The sequence below is a fragment of the Ochotona curzoniae genome, unplaced genomic scaffold (assembly GCF_017591425.1).
Source record: "Ochotona curzoniae isolate NIBS_2020 unplaced genomic scaffold, NIBS_Ocur_1.0 contig_605, whole genome shotgun sequence".
Lineage (NCBI taxonomy): Eukaryota > Metazoa > Chordata > Mammalia > Lagomorpha > Ochotonidae > Ochotona > Ochotona curzoniae.
This window is the reverse complement of record NW_024466491.1, coordinates 5,020,138-5,039,598: the sequence shown is the minus strand read 5'-3', so window position 1 is coordinate 5,039,598 and position 19,461 is coordinate 5,020,138. Positions and strand designations below refer to the sequence as shown.

The 19,461-nt window shown below is 66.4% G+C and overlaps 2 protein-coding genes across 3 annotated transcripts in view; both read left to right on the top strand.

Annotated features, from left to right (window-relative positions):
• LOC121163398 (coiled-coil domain-containing protein 130-like) overlaps positions 1 to 19,461 on the top strand; it is a 469,842-nt gene that overhangs the window by 224,731 nt on the left and 225,650 nt on the right. The window lies entirely within an intron of this gene.
• Positions 1,151 to 17,696, top strand: SIN3B (SIN3 transcription regulator family member B). Of its 2 annotated transcripts, XM_040990698.1 has the most exons (20): positions 1,151 to 1,255; positions 1,917 to 2,023; positions 3,201 to 3,354; positions 7,400 to 7,600; positions 8,364 to 8,507; positions 9,581 to 9,703; positions 9,795 to 9,884; positions 10,015 to 10,133; positions 10,829 to 11,036; positions 11,388 to 11,504; positions 11,700 to 11,938; positions 12,964 to 13,147; positions 13,306 to 13,600; positions 13,706 to 13,951; positions 14,682 to 14,851; positions 15,075 to 15,248; positions 15,402 to 15,494; positions 16,378 to 16,472; positions 16,651 to 16,855; positions 17,009 to 17,696. In XM_040990698.1, the coding sequence occupies exons 1-20, from the start codon at positions 1,151 to 1,153 to the stop codon at positions 17,237 to 17,239; spliced, it is 3,300 nt and encodes a 1,099-aa protein (XP_040846632.1). In that variant the 3' UTR covers positions 17,240 to 17,696. The 2 variants fall into 2 exon arrangements, with proteins under 2 accessions (XP_040846632.1, XP_040846631.1); XM_040990697.1 differs by having other exon boundaries at positions 13,306 to 13,951.

Here is a 19,461-nt window from a genome sequence, read left to right as displayed (position 1 = left end):
GTTCTGGCTGTTGTGGATACACGCTCTCTCTCCTTCTCTCTTTTTGATTTTGCTGTTCCAATAAAAACCTATCTCTAAACTCACAGCCTGGGCTGTTGGCACTCCATCTGGCTGCCTTGCCCGCGCTGGAGTCAATGACTGTCTTGGCAGGAACGCATCTCTCTGGCCGGCTCGACGCAGTCCCCGCCTCTCTGTGCCTGGCGAGGAGACAGCTCCTGTCTCCATCACCCTGCAGGGTGAGCCAGACCGTTGCTGTGGCTCTCCGGGGATGCACGGCCCCCGAAGGCCTAGGCCACGCGGTGTCCTCAGGCCCCCTCGCACAAGCTGCAGTGTACAGTAGGAGCTGCGAGCTGCACAGGACACGAGTTCAAGGTGTGAGAGTCGGAGGAGCCAGGAGCCTCGGGTCCTGGTCCTCTCTCCAGCTGTCATCCTGCAGTCTGGGTTGCCTGCCCGGCAGGTGGCAGTCCAGGTCATGTTGAACCCCTTGGGTGAGCGGGGTGTGGGGGACCCAGTGGAGAAGCAGATATGGAGGACACCAGGCAGACGTGGGTCACCCTGAAACCCTAGCCAGTTTCCCCATGGCTAGACGAACCCCAGGGTCTCATCTTCCTGCATGGTAAGCAAAGCCAGAAACGCAGTCTTGTTTGTCTTGCCATTAAAATATATATATATATATGTATTTGAAAGGCAGAGCTACAGAGAGGATAGGAAAGACCTGAGAGGTCTTCTTCCATCTGCTGATTTACTCCCTAAATGGCTGCCTGAATGAAGCCAGGAGCTTCCTCCAGGTCTCCCACACAGGTGCAGGGTCCCAAGGCTCTGGGCCGTCCTCCACTGCTTTCCCAGGCCGCAGGCAGGGAGCTGGGTGGGAAGTGGAGCAGCCGGGACTTGAACCAGTGCCCATAGGGGATGCTGGCACTGCAGGTGGAGGCTAATTTCTCTATACACCCTGTCCCTCGCGGGAGCCCCGCCCCCTGCCCGTCACCCGTAGCCACGCCCCTCCCTGCCCGTCACCCGGAGCCACGCCCCTCCCTGCCCGTCACCCGGAGCCCCGCCCCGCGCAGACATCCCCGGCCCCGCCCCGGGGCGGAGCGCGCCTGCGCACTGTGCCCTCCGCGGGGGCGGGGCGGCCGCGGCTCCGACTTCCAACATGGCGCAGGCGGGCGGCGGCGGCGGGGGAGCGGCTGGCCGGGGGCTGAGCGGGGCCCGCTGGGGACGCTCGGGCTCAGCGGGCCACGAGAAGCTGCCGGTGCACGTGAGTGCCTCGCCCGCCCGCGGGGACTGTTCCCGAGCCCGTCCCGCGGCGGCTGCGGCAGGCCTGCGCCCCTCACCCCGGGCGCACCCGGGGTCCCGGATCCTCTCACCCCGTGATCACCTCTCCCCCGGGGTCTCCTCACCCAGGCTGCACCCAGGCGCCCTTCATTCCGGGGTCCCCTCGCCCTGCTGCACCTGGGGTCCCCGGTCCCCTCACCCCGTGATCCCCTCTCCCCCGTGATCCCCTCTCTCCCGGGGTCCCTTCGCCCAGGCTGCACCCAGGCGCCCCTCATTGCAGAGTCCCCTCTCCCCCGGGGTCCCCTCGCCCTGCTGCACCTGGGGTCCCCGGTCTCCTCACCCCGTGATCCCCTCTTCCCCGGGGTCCCTTCGCCCAGGCTGCACCCAGGCGCCCCTCATTCCGGGGTCTCCTCGCCCCCGACGTCCCCTCATCCCAGCTGCACCCAGGCACCCCTCGCCCCCGGGGTCCCCTCACCCCACTGCACCCAGGGTCCCCTCACCCTCAGACACCCCTCGCCCCCCGGGTCCCCACACCCCAGCTGCACCCAGGCACCCCTCGCCCCCCGGATCCCCGCGTCCCAGATGCCCCAGCTGTATCCCGGCTTCTCCAGCCTGAGACCCCACAGCCCCGCCTGTGCCTGCAGGTGGAGGACGCGCTGACCTACCTGGACCAGGTGAAGATCCGCTTTGGCAGCGACCCCGCCACCTACAACGGCTTTCTGGAAATCATGAGGGAATTCAAGAGCCAGAGGTAGCCGGGGTTCCCTGCCCGTAGAACTGGGTGCAAGAGGTGGGACACTGCCGGCCCCCCGGTTCCCCGTGCAGCTCACCCTGCCGTGGGCTCCTCCCCCCTCCGCCCCCAAAATCAATAATCATAATCATAATAAATGAGGTAGTTTTTTTAAGAAGCAGGAAAGGGTCATAGCTGTGTTCTGTCGCACACTTGGGGGTGGGATGGGAAGGGGGAAGTTTGTCCTTATTGAAAGATACCAATTTTTTTAAAATACGTTTGCTTTTGAAGAATCAGTTTTGTCTGTGAAAAGATGGAGGTGGAATTAGTTTTGTGCACGTATATGTGTGTGTATACGTAATTGTAAGTACATGCAGTTGACCAAGCACTGCACTAGAGTCTTACTGATGGCAGTGGCTGGCATTTTTGGCTGCGTCTTCCTGGTTGAATGTTGTCCCCCCCGCTGTCACCCTGGCCCCTAGTCCCCGGCCTGTGTGTTTGCAATGCTATACTTGTCCGCAAGCCCCTGGCACTGGGGTTGAGAGAGTAGGGGTTCTGGGGTACCACTGTCATGTTGGGGACCCTCAGCGGCTCGGGGCCGCCTTGGAAGAGGCAGGACTAGAACTTGGGCCCTCGTGGTCTCGGGTTGTCATCGATAGGAAAGGTAGAGCGGGAGGCACAATGAGGACAAGCTCTTCCATGTGTTGGTTCTGTCTCCCCTTGGCTGCAACAGCCAGGCTGCTTCTGGGAGCCAGGAGCCTCTTCCGGGTCTCCCCCGCGGGTGCAGGGTCCCAAGGCTGTGGGCCGTCCTCCGCTGCTTTCCCAGGCCACAGGCAGGGAGCTGGGTGGGAAGTGGAGCAGCCGGGCTAGGAACTGCGCGTGCAGGCGTCCCAGGCTGAGCTGGGCTGAGGCTTTGAGGGTGGTTGGCAGCCAGGAGAGTGACCCTGCTGTCTGCTGGGGCATAATCCCCCTGGATTCCTGCAGCCAGGAGGGAGTCGCCTGGGGTTTGGAAGGTGATGACCACTGGCTGTGGCCGGAGGCCCCCACACACCAAGAGCTGGAGCGTTTGGAGGTGCTGTGCTGCGTGGGCAGTGGGGAGGGGCCCCTCGGTCCCCTGGCATGACAGCACACCAGGAGCACCCCGCTGGCTGCCTTGCCACGGTGTCTGCTCCTCACAGCACATCTCTCTCTCTCTCAGCATCGACACCCCAGGGGTCATCAGGCGCGTGTCGCAGCTCTTCCACGAGCACCCCGACCTCATCGTGGGGTTCAACGCCTTCCTGCCTCTCGGGTACAGAATAGACATCCCCAAGAACGGCAAGCTGAACGTGCAGTCGCCGCTGCCCAGCCAGGTAGGCGCTGCACCTGCTGTGCATACAGCTGGCGCCCTCGGTTTGCATCCTTTGCTGGACAGAGCCCATCAGTGGCTTCTGCTTCCGGGGCACCAGTCACAATAGGGTGCGTCTTCCTCCCCCGAGGCCGGCCCTCTAGCCCTGGCCCAAGGCCTGTGGCAGAGTGGACTGAGGGTGTGTGCGTGTGTGTGTGCACGCACACGTAGCGGGTGGTCCCTGTTCACACAGAATGTTGGCTCGCCCCGTGTACCAGGCAGGGCTGCCCTTGTACTTGGCCGTGCGGTCACGGCGCGGGCTGAGCTTCGTTGGCCTGCTTGTAGTGCAACCTGTGGCCGCGGTGCAGTCTCCCTGCTGAGCCCACCGGCCCCTCATCGCTTGGTGCCATCTGTGGCATAACTGGCAGTGCCAGGGGGTGCCCGTCCTCAACGCCATCCCTGCGTCATGCCAGCTGGCTGAATCGGCCCTGTTGCAACCTCTGTTCTAGCCCAGCCACCTCTTTCCTCCTTGCCCCCAGTCCCTGCCCTGCCCAGTGTCTGCGCCATGTACAAATGAGGACACCAGGAGTGATTGGCTCTCGTACCAGGGACCAGCGTTGAGTGGCAAAAGGAGCCATGGGCTGGGAGTCAGGCTGGCCACCACCCTGCTTTGGCAGTCATGGGACAGGTATCCTAGCGCAGCCTGACAGTGATGGGGCAGGTGTGTCCCTGTAGGAGAGGTGTGTCCCTGCAGGTGGCAGGTGTGTCCCTGCTGGTGGCAGGTGTGTCCCTGTAGGGCGCCCAGTCCTGCTCCTAGTTCTGCCCAGGTGTATCCCTGTACGGGCGCCTGGTCCTGCTCCTAGTTCTGTCCTTTCACACTGCCTGAGGTGACACAGGTGACACGTATGTCCTTCAGGTCCCCCGGACTTCGTGCCAGTGGCCCTGGGACCCGCTGACCTCTCTCCCAGGCCTCGCAGGCGTCCCGCGTCGGTCACTGCCGGCCTGGACTAGCTTGTGCCACCTAGTGGTCACTCTTGTGCCCTGCGGTGTGGACCAGCTGGTCTGCTGGTTGCAGGTTGCGTCCGGCCGTCTGGCCGCAGGAGGAGCGGCTGGTGGCGTGCATGGCATTCGAGGCATATCCTCAGGGCAGTGGGGGGATGGCAGGGAGGCTGAGCTGGGCCGTGGACCGTGGCAAGCAGTAGCCCCAGAGGCCCCCCGAAGTCAGAAATGCTTCCCTTTGTTTCCGGGGGCACCCTAAAACAGAGTGCACACCCCCTCCCAGCAGAAGATTCTGGGGGACATGGAGGCTCCCCTGTGACGTAGGGCCGGGGTACATGGAGAAGTGCGGCCCGGTGCCCTGGGAGATTCAGCCTGTCGCACGGGGGGCGGTTATGGTGACTGTTCAGCTCACTCCCCGTGTGGCCTGTGCTGGACCCAGTGGGCAGGCTCCCGCTGGGTGGCGTGGGCCGCCCACGTGGGACAGGCGTGTTCAGTGTTAGCCCGGCCTGCTCACTGTCCGCCCGCTGCGACGCGGGGTCTCCCACAAGTGGCCGTGGCTTCCACGTTGTCCTCAAGGCACCCCGGAGGAGCCAGACCTGGGGGGACAGAGCAGCTGTGACCTTCGGCCCCGACGGTTCCCAGGTGGCGGTCACTTGCTTCCAGCCCTACCCGGGCTTCCTTGGAGCCCGAACTCTGCCACACCGGCGAGGGGCAGACGGCAGGGCAGGGTCGAGGGCAAGACCGTGGAGTGGCCGTGGGGGAGGACGGAGCAGCTGCCCTCCTGGGCCAGTGTCCGGGCCGCCCAGGGTTCCTGTCGGCTGAGAAGGAACACTCTGGCTGGTCCCTGTTGCCCTCAAGGCCAAAGCCGGCTGGGCTCTGCAGAGGGAGTGGTCTGTGTCTGGTCTGTTTTGTATTTTCCAAGGTTCACGTTAAACAAGGTTGCAAAGCCCAAAGCCCCGCAGTGCCTGCTGGCGTGGGCTGGGTCTTACGGTGGGATTCTGGTGTCCTCACTGTTATCACACAGCCAGTTCCACCAGCGATTCCAGAATGTTCCGGCCGGCCCTCCTCCCCCTGCCCGGCTTGCTAGCTCTGGCTTTCCTTGCTGGGGAGTCCCACGGCACGGGGCCTTTCCTGGGGTGGTGTGGGGAGGCGCTGCGGGCTACAGCTCAGTCCCTTGTTCCAGCCGAGCGACTGACGGGCAGGCACCTTTTGTTTACCTGCCTGTCCACCGCCTCCAGGCACTTGAGTCATTTCCAGAACGTTCTTGGCGCTGGAATGGTGCTGAAGAACACCCATATGGGGGCTGTGGGACCGGCTACCTGCAGCCCCTCAGGCACGCAGTCGGCCACCAGCTGTGTGGCCATGTGTGGCTGCCCTGCTGCCCCGGGTGCCCCTGGTGCCCTGGCTGCCCCCATGTGCCCAAGCTGCCCTGTGTGTGCTTGCTGCCCGTGTGTGGCTGCCCTGCTGCCGCCGACACACAGAAGTGACTCGCATTCACACTCCAGCCTTGGAGCCGGGAGCTTGGCTCTCGAGCCCGGGTAGGCACTGCGTTGGCTGCTCCCCACAGGGGAGGCCGGGTAGGTGGCAGGCTCAGCCCCCGCGCAGGCCCACGGAGCCGGCCGTGGGAGGTGACACCAAGATGACATGCAGGCCGAACCACGCGCTTGCACGGGAGGGCCCTTCCCCTGGCTGGACGTCAGTGTGGGCAGCACCCTGCGGATGCGAGGGCTGGCTTTGTCCGGACAGGACCGCCCTGGGGGCAGGGAGGTGGGGGAGCCGCCCCTGGGAGCAGAGGCCAGCCGGCAGCAGACACACGCAGCCGAGACCGTGTGAGGACGGAGCTCCCAGCTGGGGAGCTGCCCGGCCCCCTGCCCAGGATGCTGTGCTGTGGAGGCCAGCGCCGCCGCCCCCCACCCCGGCGTGGCTGTGCCTGCTGCCGGGACCCCTCGGTGGCTCGGAGCGGTGGTGCCCAGGAGGTCGCTGGGCAGGGATCCAGGCAGGTGGCCGATGGCCCCCGGGGAGCCTCCAGCCAGCGGCCCCGCCATTACCCGTCGCAGCCTGAGCCCGCTGCCCAGCGGGGAGGGTGCAGTCGTGTGGTGAGTGATGTGAGGAGGGTTGAACAGGGCAGCCAGGACACTCCTGCTTGGGCACGGTGCTTCTGGGGTATTCCCGAGGAGTCTGGTGGGGGTGCCCTGCCCTGCTGTGTGGCCCGGGTGGGAAACCTGGGGCCACCTCCAGGTCGCGGAGGGAGGCGTTGTTTTAAGATGTGTGTGTGTTTTGCTAGAGGGAGAGAAGTCTCCCGTCTGCTGGTTCCCAGTGGCCGGTACTGGGCCAGGCTGGAGCCAGGAGCTTCTTCCGGGTCCCCGCTGTGGGTGCAGGGGCGTGAGCAGGGAGCTGGATGGGAAGTGGAACAGCCGGGACACAAACCAGAGTGCTGGCTCTACAGGCAGTGGTTGAACTGCCTGTGCCACGGCGTGGGTCCCTGGACAGACCAGGGCACTTGAACAAGTTCATGGGGGGCCTTGGGGGGAGCGTGAGGCTCCGCAGCAAAGACACCCACATCCTCCACAGCCCTGGAGCGCTGCCCAAACACGTCACCTGTCTCTTGCCTCTTATAGGCCCTGGGGGCGGGGCAAGTTTCATTGCTAAAGCCTACTTTGGTGCAGAAATGCTTGCTGCCTGGGGGCTCTTCCACGTGCCCCGTGCTCAGGTAGAAGGGTGGCCCCGGGTGTCACTCAGGTGGCCGAAGACATGGCTCTTGGTGCCAGGAGCCTAGGACTTGGCACCTGGGAACCGCTGGGTCCCAGCCTGCCCGTGGGGTCCCAGCCTGCCCGTGGGGTCCCCAGCCTGCACGTGAGGTCCCCATGGCCAGCCCAGGCAGCCCAGCACTTAGCAGAGCATGAGCCCCGGGACCAGGCGTTCCCGGATGCATTTGGAAAGGGGCTGTGGTGAGCGTGGGTGGGGGATAAGCCTGTGGTTGTGGTGGGCCTGTCTGTGCCTCCCCCCACCACCCACCGCCCGCGGTCCCGGGTGGGATGTGGGTGACGTGTCCCGGCTCCTCTTCCTCGTAGGAGAACTCGCACGGCCACGGTGACTGCCCCGAGGACCTGAAGCAGCCGGCGCCCTACAGGGAGGACAGGCCCCCAGTGCCTCTGGAGTCGGACTCAGTGGAGTTCAACAACGCCATCAGCTACGTGAACAAGATCAAGACCCGCTTCCTGGACCACCCGGAGATCTACCGGGCCTTCCTGGAGATCCTGCACACCTACCAGGTGGGCCGGGCCGGGCTGCCCCCACAGAGATGGCTCTTCACCCACCTGTCCTGCCCTGGGACTGGGTCGGGTCCAAGCCAGGAGCCTCTTCCGGGTCTCCCACGCGGGTGCAGGGTCCCAAGGCTGTGGGCCGTCCTCCACTGCTTTCCCAGGCCACAGGCAGGGAGCTGGATGGGAAGCGGGGCCACCAGGACTCCAACCGGTGCTTGGTTGGGATGGCGGTGCCATGCGCAGCACTGTGGCTGTCCTGATCTGGTTTTGAGTTTGCTGCTTAGAGCTCTTCTGTGTCCAGCAAGTCCCAGCAAACACATGGCAGCAGGCAGTCTCACGTGTCGATGCGCCTCAGGGTCTGATAGCCTGGCAGCTCACCCCAGTGCCAGGAGGCGGGATGGGGGACAGAGTGGGTGTCAGCACCCACAGAAACATGGGGACCCCTGTGCCCTCGGGCCGGGCTGTCCGTCTTCCCCCATCGCTAACTCCTTCCCCCAAGACCTTGTCACCGTCCCCCCTTCCTCTCCCAGTCAGCCCACCTGCGCAGCCCGGCCCACCGCCCGCTCCCTGTTGGGCATATGGCAGTGGCCTTGGGTCTGACCCCAGCCGTGGCCATGGTGGGCTGAAGCTGGGCACCTCGATTCCTGGCTAACCACCCCCTCCCTGCCTCTTCCCCTCCCCTCCCCTCCTCTTTCTTCTCCCCCTCCCCTCCCCTCTCCTCCCCTCCTCTCTCCTCCGCCTTCCCTTCCCTTCCCCTCCCTTGTGGTCACAGAAGGAGCAGCTGAGTGCCAAGGGCCGGCCGTTCCGGGGCATGTCGGAGGAGGAGGTGTTCACGGAGGTGGCCAGCCTCTTCCGTGGCCAGGAAGACCTGCTCTCCGAGTTCGGCCAGTTCTTGCCTGAAGCTAAGCGGTCCCTGGTGAGTGCCTGGGGTCTGGGCCAGGTCCGTCCGCCCCCACTGCCCTTCCCGTGACCCCGGGCCCCACAGGATGGCCATCCCCTCATGTTTCAGAGGAGTGGGCCCCGCGGGGACAGAGAGCCAGGAGTGGAGCAGCCGTGGCCCTGCCAGGTCCCTTAGCCAGGCCCCGGCCCAAGGAGCCTTGGGAGTGCATCAGACAATTGAGGGGGTTGGCTAAGGGTGCCCCCTGCCTCTGGAGGCTAGATGGGGGGTCCCCCCTCTGCCTTCTCTCCGTGTGGGACGGCATTGGCCCCCGGCCTGAATGGAAGGCCAGGGGGTGTCTCCCCTTGCCCCCATCCCAGCTGCTCTCCATAAATGTAAGCTCCCACAACGGCTTTCTCTGCCCTTCCAGAAAGTTCTTCCTGACACTCACACAGAAGCCCCGGAGGGAGGGCATCTTGTCTACCCTGCCCTCTGAGTTTGGGGAGGGGTCCTTGTCCTTACGAAGATTGATTTATCTTATTTGAAAGGCCAAGAGACAGAGACAGATGGCAGCATCTGCAGTAGCACAGCAGCCAGGGCTGAGCCCGGCACGTTGGTCAGGGGCCAGGTGTCTCAACGGGCCGCCCCCCGCTGCCTTCCCAGGCAGTCAGACAGGGAGCGGGCTGGAATCGGCGCTCACAGGGGACGCTGGCGTCAGAGGCGGGCCACAGCTGCCGCTGTCTGACGCACTCGTGTCCGGTCGGCCATCCCAGAGATGCAGGTGTCCAGGCCGAGTGGCCTGGAGCCGCCTGCTCCTCCAGGGCTCAGAACTGCCTCCCACGGAGGCCGCCACCGCTGTAATGCCATTTGTCACTGTGAGAAAAACATCTTGGCAGGCACTCGGACACCCCGGATCAGAGGGCCGGGTCCGAGCCCCACTGCCACGCCAAAGACAGCTCCTCGCTACTGCGCCCTGCCTGAGCCCCGAGCACCCTGCAGCCTGCTGGGTGCAAGTGGGCACCTCCCAGGGGGACATCACCCCTCGTAGCGGGCCCCGGCACGTGGCCATGTCCACCGCCTCGCCCCACGCGCGTGGCCTCCCGTGTCCTCAGTTCACAGGCAGCGGGGCCTGCGAGATGAGCAGCATCCCCGCAGCTGGCCACGACCGCGGCCTGGAGGCCAGCAGGAAGCGCTCCCGGCCCTCACTGCTGCGCCCGGTGCCAGCGCCGGCCAAGGTGAGTCGGGGGCACCCCGGGTGGCGGGCGGGGCGGTGGGGAGCAGGCAGGGCCGGAGCTGCACAAGTGACCGCGGGGTCTGTCTCCGCAGAAGAAGATGAAGCTGCGAGGTAACAAAGACCTGTCCATCGCCAGCGTGGGCAAGTACGGGACCCTGCAGGAGTTCTCCTTTTTCGACAAGGTCAGGGCCAGGCTGGGGCGGGAGGCAGGGTTCGGGGTGTGGGGCGTGGTGGGGCTCAGGGAGCAGGGCCGGGGGAGGCGCCCCCCAGCATGTCCCCTGCCGGGCGGGCTGCTCACTGGAGCCCCTGCAGGTGCGCCGCGTGCTCAAGAGCCAGGAGGTGTACGAGAACTTCCTACGGTGCATAGCGCTCTTCAACCAGGAGCTGGTGTCCGGCTCGGAGCTGCTGCAGCTGGTCAGCCCGTTCCTCGGGTGAGGCCCGGCCCCGCATCCCGGACACGCTGTGTCGGGGGCCTCCTTGGTCATCGGCTTCTGTCGGAGCTTCACATCCCGCCCTGTGCCCGGGTGTCCGGCTGCGAGGTCCCTGGCTCCCCAGCCCGCTTCCTGCAGCGTGCACGGCTGCAGCGGGGCTGGCCACGGTTCCGTGTGACACAGTGCCCAGTCACGGGGATCTGACATGGGTCCTCGCACACAGTGCGGGAGTGTGCGTGCTAGTAAAAACCTACTCGGAAGCTTGAATGTGGATCTGGGCCTGGGGTCCGGCTGTGTGGTCAGGTCCTTGCGGCTGTAGCATTTGACGCAGCATCAAAACACGACACCCTAGGGTCACCTGGCCTCACAAGGGAGTGTGTGGACCAGTGAGCAGCCCTCTAGGTCTGGAAAGGGACAGCTCATCCCTGTAGAAACTGATGCCTCTGTCCCCCTGGGCCCGAGAAGCCACAGGTGCAGCCTCAGCAGCCACAGGCAGCACCCACTCCGGGCCGCGGCCTCTGCTTGCACAGCCCAGCTGCCCAGCACAACGGGAGGGCCTTGGCAGCCCCAGGGAGGGTGTGGTGGGTGGCAGGGCCAAGGGCACCTTGGGCTTGCCGAACACGCTAGCCCTGCCCTGCCCTCACCAGCAACTTGGAGTCTCAGGCCAGCCCACCCCTATGTCTTTATCTTTGCAGGAAATTTCCAGAACTTTTTGCACAGTTCAAGTCTTTCCTGGGGGTGAAAGAGCTGTCCTTTGCACCGCCCGTGAGTGACCGGTCCGGGGATGGGATGAGCCGGGAGATCGACTATGCCTCCTGCAAGCGCATTGGCTCCAGCTATCGGGCGCTGCCCAAGACCTACCAGCAGCCCAAGTGCAGCGGGCGGACGGCCATCTGCAAGGAGGTAACGCTCGGGGCTCCCCGCGGCCCCTCCACTGCACAGGCCACAGCCCTGCTCCGGCCAGAGCCACTGCCCTAGTGACTTTCCATTCAAATCTCAGCCACTGAGGACCTGCGTGGGGGTCAGTGGCCACAGCATACCCTGGAGTCCAGGATGGCGCCCCATCCGGCCCACGGTCTGTGTCTATGTATAAAGTTTTATCGGCACACAGCCGCGCCCACTCAGTGGCCCGTGGCAGTGGCACTCTCCTGAGAGATGGGGGGTGACTAGGTGCTGCCGGGGGCTGGGGGGTTCCCCAGGTTTCCCACCCGGGTCGGGAGTGAGCGCCGGCCCACAGCCACCTGTCCCACACAGGTGCTGAACGACACCTGGGTGTCCTTCCCGTCCTGGTCGGAGGACTCCACCTTCGTCAGCTCCAAGAAGACGCCCTATGAGGAGCAGCTGCACCGCTGCGAGGACGAGCGCTTCGAGGTGCGGGGTCCCCACAGGCCTGGGTGGCCCCGAGCTAGCGGCCGACCGCCGCGGGCTTTTATTTCATTTCATTTCCTTGGCCATTTTTATCAGCAGTGGCCACCCTCGAGTCCCAGGCGGGGATAGAAACGGCACAGAGACCCCCGGGTAGGGGGCCCTGGGCCTCCGCACCCCCCACCGTGCCCCTCTCCGCAGCTGGACGTGGTCCTGGAGACGAACCTGGCCACCATCCGCGTGCTGGAAAGCGTGCAGAAGCGGCTGTCGCGCATGGCGCCCGAGGACCAGGACAAGTTCCGCCTGGACGACTCGCTGGGCGGCACGTCCGAGGTGATCCAGCGACGCGCCATCCATCGCATCTACGGCGACAAGGCCCCCGAGATCGTGGAGAGCCTCAAGAAGAACCCGGTGACCGCGGTGCCCGTCGTCCTCAAGAGGTACCCGCTACTCCCCCTCCCCAGCTGCTCGGGGCCTTCTGGGAGGTGGCACGGGGTCCCCACGCCCACGTGTGTCGCTGTGCTGTGACAGGGTGTCCCCCACGCCCACCCGTGTCGCTGTGCTGTGACAGAGTGTCCCCCACACCCACCCGTGTCGCTGTGCTGTGACAGAGTGTCCCCCACACCCACCCGTGTCGCTGTGCTGTGACAGGGTGTCCCCCACACCCACCCGCGTCACTGTGCTGTGACAGGGTGTCCCCCACACCCACCCGTGTCGCTGTGCTGTAACAGGGTATCCCCCACGCCCACCCGTGTCGCTGTGCTGTGACAGAGTGTCTCCCACGCCCACCCGTGTCGCTGTGCTGTGACAGGGTGTCCCCCACACCCACTCATGTCGCTGTGCTGTGACAGAGTGTCCCCCACACCCACGCGTGTCGTTGTGCTGTGATGGGCTGTTCCCCACACCCACCCGTGTCGCTGTGCTGTGATGGGCTGTCCCTCACACCCACCCGTGTCGCTGTGCTGTGACGCAGCGACCATCACAGGGTGGGGTGCAGGGCAGTCGGGATGGACAGCGGGCGCGTCTGCTGGCACGGGCCTGTGGGTGCTGCTGGCACGGGCCTGTGGGTGCTGCGCTGGGCAGCCCTCCTGCCTCTGCAACATTTACGTATTCATTGGAAAGGCCAAGAGCAGAGACCTTGTCACCCACTGGTTTGGTCCCCAAGTAGCCGCAATGGCCACAGCTGGCTGGTCTGAGACCAGGGGCCGGGAGTTTCCGCCCGGTCTCCCATGTGGGCACAGGGGCCCGGCTGCGTGAGCGGGAAGTGGAGCAGCTGAGACTTGAACCACGGCCCTTCTGGAATGCCAGCTTTGTGAGCTGCAGCTTAAGCTGGTGTCCCACAGTACAGGCCCAAGCGGGGCGTGTGCTTGAATACCCAGACTGGAGACGCGAGGGCAGCTGCACGGCAGCTGCTAGGGGGAGGGCGTGGGACCCCAGGGCCAGGCGTACCCCCTTGCACCCCCAGGCTGAAGGCCAAGGAGGAGGAGTGGCGGGAGGCCCAGCAGGGCTTCAACAAGGTGTGGCGGGAACAGTACGAGAAGGCCTACCTCAAGTCGCTCGACCACCAGGCCGTGAACTTCAAACAGAACGACACCAAGGCGCTGCGCTCCAAGAGCCTGCTCAACGAGATTGAGAGCGTCTACGACGAGGTGGGCCTTGGGGACCCCCGCACCCCGGCTGCATGCGGGGGTCCCTGCGCGTTGGCCCTGGGCGGCCATGGGGAGGCAGTGGTCACCTGGCAAGTCCGGGGGCTGTAGCGGGTGGAGGGGTGCCCACCTCACCCGGCCCGCCTGCCCGCCCCGCCCAGCACCAGGAGCAGCACTCTGAGGGCCGCAGCGCGCCGGCCAGCGAGCCGCACCTGGTCTTCGTCTACGAGGACCCGCAGATGCTGGAGGACGCGGCGGCGCTCATCAGCTACTACGTGCAGCGGCAGCCGGCCATCCAGAAGGAGGACCAGGGCACCATCCGCCAGCTGCTGCACCACTTCCTGCCCAGCCTCTTCTTCGCCCAGCAGCTCGAGCTGGGCGGCAGCGAGGAGTCGGCCGAGGAGGACCCCGAGGCACCCGCGGGCGAGCGCAAGAAGCCCGCGCCCCCGGGGCCACTGCCTGGACCACCACCTCCCGGGCCGGGCTCGGGGCCAGCGCCACCGCAGGGCAGCCCTGCAGAGGAGAAGGCGGCGGCCCCGGGGCCCGGGGCAGGGAGCGGCGCGGCGGGCACCGCGGCTGAGCCGCCGCCGTTGGACGACGTGTACAGCCTGCTGTTTGCCAACAACAACTGGTACTTCTTCCTGCGGCTGCACCAGACGCTCTGCTCGCGGCTGCTGCGCATCTACCGGCAGGCGCAGAAGCAGCTGCTCGAGTTCCGGCGCGAGAAGGAGCGGGAGAAGCTGCTGTGCGACGGACGGCGGGAGAAGGGTGGCGACCCCGCCACCGAGCTGCGGCTCCGGCAGCCCAGTGAGCCCGGGCGGGAGGCTGGGGGGCACGGCGGGGGCACCGGGAGGAGGGTGGCGACCCCGCCACCGAGCTGCGGCTCCGGCAGCCCAGTGAGCCCGGGCGGGAGGCTGGGGGGCACGGCGGGGGCACCGGGAGGAGGGCGCGGGGTGGGCACCGGGAGGAGGGTGCGGCCGGCCCGTCGCCCTCGCGGCGTCGGCCCTGTGTTAGGGGTCTGGAGTGACCTGATTCCCTGTGAGCACGCGCTGTGTGCCTGCCGGGTGACGGTGGCTGGTTTGTAAGGTTTGTTTTTCGTGGAAAGGCAGAGTTACAGAGAGAAGGAGATCTCCCGTCTATGGGGACCCCCCACCCCCCTGCAGGGACTGGGCCAGGCCGAAGCCAGGAGCCTGGAGCTCCCCCAGGTCTCCACCAGGGGTGCAGGGCCATGAGTTGGAAATGGAGGTGGAGCAGCCGGGACTCGGGTCCAGGCTCCCGTGGGTTTAAGCCACAGCACCCCGATGCCCCCTGCCCCAGGGAGTCTGTACCCCGCGGATACCCAGGGCCAGTGGTGACCCGGGTCCTGGGAAGGCCAGCCCACCCTGAGCAGGACAGTGCTGTCCCTGCAGCCCTCGCCAGCCCCTCCCCCAAGCCCCGGGTCTCTCAGCTGGGGGGGGCCTGCACAGGGGCCTGCAGGGACAGCCCGCGCGCGTGGGGTCCCGGGGCGTGCGGTGCAGCTGGCCGTGCCGGTCCCCAGGTGAGGTGGAGCTGGAGGAGTACTACCCGGCCTTCCTGGACATGGTGCGCAGCCTGCTGGAAGGCAGCATCGACCCCACGCACTACGAGGACACTCTGCGCGAGATGTTCACCATCCACGCCTACATTGGCTTCACCATGGACAAGCTGGTGCAGAACATCGCGCGGCAGGTGAGCCGGGAGGCCCACAGATGGGCACTGCCTGTCCACCCAGCGCGGTGGGGCTCCCGAACGTGGGAGGCCAGCACCCGGAAGCGCTCCCCACCCGGAACTTTCTGCGCGTGGGCACTGACTGGGGCTGGAGCCTGGGCTGCACACGGCGCCGAGGCCACCTCGTGGGGCCCTCTGGGGGTCCCGGGGTGACGCCGGCATCATCTGCTCTCCCTGCCCGCAGCTGCACCACCTGGTGAGCGACGACCTGTGCCTCAAGGTGGTGGAGCTCTACCTGGACCAGAAGAAGCGCGGGGCGGCCGGCGGGAACCTGGCCTCTCGCTGCGTGCGTGCCGCCAGGGAGACCAGCTACCAGTGGAAGGCGGAGCGCTGCATGGCCGACGAGAACTGCTTCAAGGTGCCGGCCTCCCCGGGAGCTGTGGGGGTGGGCAGGGGGGCGGGCGCACCTGCAGGGCCTCATCGGGCCACCAGCCCCAAAGAGCCCCCAGTCCTGGGTGGCTGGCCGGGCAGGTGGGGAGCCGGGCGTCCAGCGGCCACCTGCCCCGTGCAGGTGATGTTCCTACAGCGTAAAGGCCAGGTGATCATGACCATCGAGCTGCTGGACACAGAGGAGGCCCAGACGGAGGATCCCGTGGAGGTCCAGGTGAGCATCCCACGCGTGTGCACGCAGGCAGGCGGGACAGGAGGCCGTGCGCAGCTCCCACCAGGGGCCTGGCTCAGCCCTGGACAGCCGCCGCCCCCGAGGCCTGCAAGAGGCTGGACAAGAGCAGCTGGGCCTGCCCCTCTGCTACCACCCCTGCAGCTCCACGCCAGGGCCTGTGCCCCTCAGCCCCCACCCCTGCAGCTCCACGCCAGGGCCTGTGCCCCTCTGCCCCCACCCCTGCAGCTCCACGCCAAGGCCTCTGCCCCTCAGCCCCCACCCCTGCAGCTCCATGCCAGGGCCTGTGCCCCTCTGCCCCCACCCCTGCAGCTCCACGCCAGGGCCTCTGCCCCTCTGCCCCCACCCCTGCAGCTCCACACCAGGGCCTGTCCCTCAGCCCCCACCCCTGCAGCTCCACGCTAGGGCCTGCCCCTCAGCCCCCACCCCTGCAGCTCCACGCCAGGGCCTGTGCCCCTCTGCCCCCACCCCTGCAGCTCCATGCCAGGGCCTCTGCCCCTCTGCCCCACTCACACAGGCTATCTCAGAGCGACTATTTCTGGTTGACTGTAAGGCTCCCAGGGCAGTTCTGGGATGGGACAGGGGGACCCCTGCTGCCCATTGCAGCCACCAGGCTCCCCAAGACCATGGGCCAGGGCCTTCTAGAAGTTTCTGGAAACACAGCTGCTTTCTGTCCCCAGCCTGGAGGGGCCCGGTGAGCGCTCCCACACGGCTGGCTGTCCATGCGTCCTCCACTTGGCCGTGACCCCCGGCCTTCCCTGACTGTCCCCACTGCTCCAGCTGTGCTGCCCCCGCCCGGGAGCAGCCAGAGGCTCTGGAGACAAGGCGTGGATGCCTGCGAGTCCCCAGCTCTGCGTCTCTCTGGCAGCACCTGGCGCGGTATGTGGAGCAGTACGTGGGCACCGAGGGCGCGGCCAGCTCGCCCTCCGAGGGCTTCCTACTCAAGCCGGTGTTCCTGCAGAGGTAACGGGGCCCAGCAGGACTCAGGCCTGGGGGGCGGGAGTGGGGCTGCAGGACCTGGACGGGGAGAGGTGTTCTGAGACCCCTGGGGGTTCTGGAAGGCTCCTGTTAGCTCCGTCTGCCCCTCTACCCCCGGGGAGGCTGCCCACGGGGGCTCATGGCACCTGCGGCCCCTCTCCAGGAACCTCAAGAAGCTGCAGCGCTGGCAGTGCGAACAGGTGCGCGCGCTGCGGGGCGAGGCCAAGAGCTCGTGGAAGCGGCTGCTGGGCGTGCAGAGCGCCTGCGACGTGGACTGCCGCTTCAAGCTCAGCACCCACAAGATGGTGTTCGTGGTCAACTCGGAGGACTACATGTACCGCCCGGGGACCCTGGGCCGCGCCAAGCAGGTGGGCGGGGTGGGGGGCCCCTGTGACCCCGCCCCTCTGACCCCCGTCCTTCTGACCCCCACCCCTGTGTCCCCCGTCCCTGTGTCTCCCGCCCCTGTCACCCCCGCCCCCTGACCCCCGCACCCCTGACCCCCGCCCATGTCCGCTGCCCAGGTGCAGCCCCTGGTGCTGTTGCGCCACCACCAGCACTTTGACGAGTGGCACCGCCGCTGGCTGCAGGAGCACGTGACGGCAGAGGCGGCCGGCCTGGTGCAGGACTGGCTCATGGGCGAGGAGGAGGAGGACATGGTGCCCTGTAAGACGCTGTGCGAGACGGCACGGGTGCATGGGCTGCCCGTGAGGCGCTACCGCGTGCAGTACAGCCGGCGGCCCGCCTCGCCCTGAGCCTGCACCCCTGGCCGCTGGCTGCTGCGGGACAGCGCCCACGTGGCCGCCCCACCGCGAGGGCACCGGCCTGGGCACTGGGGGCGACAGCCCCGAGTGCGGCGGGCGTTCCAGAAACTTCCCCCACTCGCCGCTGCCCAGGCCGGGGTTCTCGGGGCTGAGGTCCCCCAAAAGCCCGACCCAGCTGCCCCCGTCTGCTTTCCCCACCATGAAGCCCAAGGAGCCAGGCTGACCGCCACGCGCAGGACTGGGCAGGGCCGAGGCTCCGGGAGCTGAGCTTCTGGAAGCTTCCTCGGCCCCGCAGCGCCTCGCAGCCGGGCCCGCCCCTGCCGCATGCCGAGCACCGCTGTCCGCAGCCGTTCTGTTGTGTCCACGCCTGCCCTTTCCCCGCAGCTGTTTTGAATGTAGTTTTCCTTTTCTATTTATTTGCACATTAAAGTTAAAAGTTAACTATTGAGAAAACCTCCCCAGGCCCCACCCCCAGCCCCCCAGCCCCGCCATCGGCGCACATCTGCTCAGACCAGAGCCTGATCTGGCCCTGACAGGGGCGTTTTCTAGAATATTCTCCCCCAGGTCAGTTCTTTCCACGCTCGGTGAGAAAGCCGACGTCAAGGCCGCACTGGTCAGAGCTTTGTACCCCAGCCCCACAAAACAGTCCTCTGTGCCCCGCAGCCGCCCACACCCCCGGGCCAGATCCCACTCTGCAGCCAGGTGGGGACCATGTCATGTCCAGCCCACCCCCCGACGCTGTGCTTCCCGGGCCGTGCCTGCCTGCGGCCCCCTCGGCCCTGCCCAGGAGGGGCGCCCAGTCCAGGGGCAGTGGGGTGGCCCTCTCCCCACCCCTAGGAGTCCCCAGTGGGCAGGACCTGGGACCACTCAGGCCACCTGCTTGGGGTCCCTGCACTGGGTGGAGAACCGAGTGGCCAGGGCCAGCTGCGGAGATGGCTGTGCACAGAGTGAGAGGCAGCCCACCAGTGCTGGGACCCCTGACACCCACATAGACCCTGCGACACTGGGCCCCTACCTCTCTGGCCCAGCCCCTTGGGGGTCCCTCCCGTGGGGACCTGGACTGGAGCTGTGGCGTCCGTGCAGAGAAGAAATCGGGCTGAAAGGCAAGGTGGACCAGTGCACACTTGAGGGTTTCTGGGGCAACTTGGACCCGTTTCCTGTAAAGCAGGCTGGTAGAAGTTACAAGGGAACAATAGCATGCAAGCTGCTCTGATGACAGACGGGACTGGGGGTGTCCCCAGGCCGCAGGCGACAGGAACCTCACAGGGCTTCTGCTAACATCTGTGCAGGCCGCAGTCGCTAAAGAAATGGTAGTGAAGATAGGCACCTCCACTGCTTTCCCAGGCCACAGGCAGGGAGCTGGGTGGGAAGAGGACTCGAACCGGTGCCCATGTGGGATTCTGGTGTCCTGTGCAGTGGCTTTCCCAGCCGCCACAGCAGCAGCGCCTGGCAGCCGGGGTCTTTAACTGTTGTGTCAAACGAAGGAGCTGTGTGGAATGTCACCCGTGGTCTGGAAAATTCCACTGAAGCTCCAGGCCGGCAGGGCTGGGTGAAGCAGCACGCGGTCTTGGCCCCTGACCCCTGGCCCTGGGCCGCCTGCCCCACCCCGCTGCGTGTGAGCCGGCGATGGTCCCCACCCTGGGACCCTCGGTGTGCCCACATCACAGGCCCAGACCCTAACGTCAGCTGCCTGCCGGGGGCTCCTGCCTTCCTGAGTTCTGCTGGGTCATTTCCTGGCTGGCCCCTGGGTCCTTCCCCCAGCCCTGGCCCCACGGGGACCTGCTTAGGTGTGTCCTGTGTCCCAGCGGGAGCCCCCAAGCAGAAGCCAGTCACTGCTGGGCTGCTACAGTTAGGGGTGGGCATCTCCGGGGAGCTAGTGGGGTGCTGCGGCAGCATCAGGGAGTGTGAACCCACCCCCCAGCAGCCCCAGCCCCACACGGCACCTCTCTGCTTGGGTTCTGGGGCAGCTGAGGGGGTGGGGGTGGGAGACTGTAGCACTGGGACCCTGTAAGGGACAGGAAGTGGAGATGGAAGTTGGGGGGTGGGAGAGGTTAGGCAGCGCCCCTCCCCCAGCACTGTTCTAACAACACAGACCGCAGGAAGTGGCCACTCGGCCAACAAGTGTATCCTGGGCTGCCCTTGGCCGGGAATGGGGGCTGCGGCTGGACTGGCCTCCTTGCCCTGGTCAGCAGGCATGCCCCCCTGCCCAGGAT

Bases quoted from the DNA above. Each gene is read 5' to 3' on its own strand.
- SIN3B (XM_040990697.1), top strand. From the start codon at position 1,151: ATGGCGCAGGCGGGCGGCGGCGGCGGGGGAGCGGCTGGCCGGGGGCTG. The intron at 13,148-13,305 runs GTGGGCCTTGGG...CGCCCCGCCCAG, and splicing joins TTGAGAGCGTCTACGACGAG to CACCAGGAGCAGCACTCTGA. The intron at 16,473-16,650 runs GTAACGGGGCCC...GCCCCTCTCCAG, and splicing joins AAGCCGGTGTTCCTGCAGAG to GAACCTCAAGAAGCTGCAGC.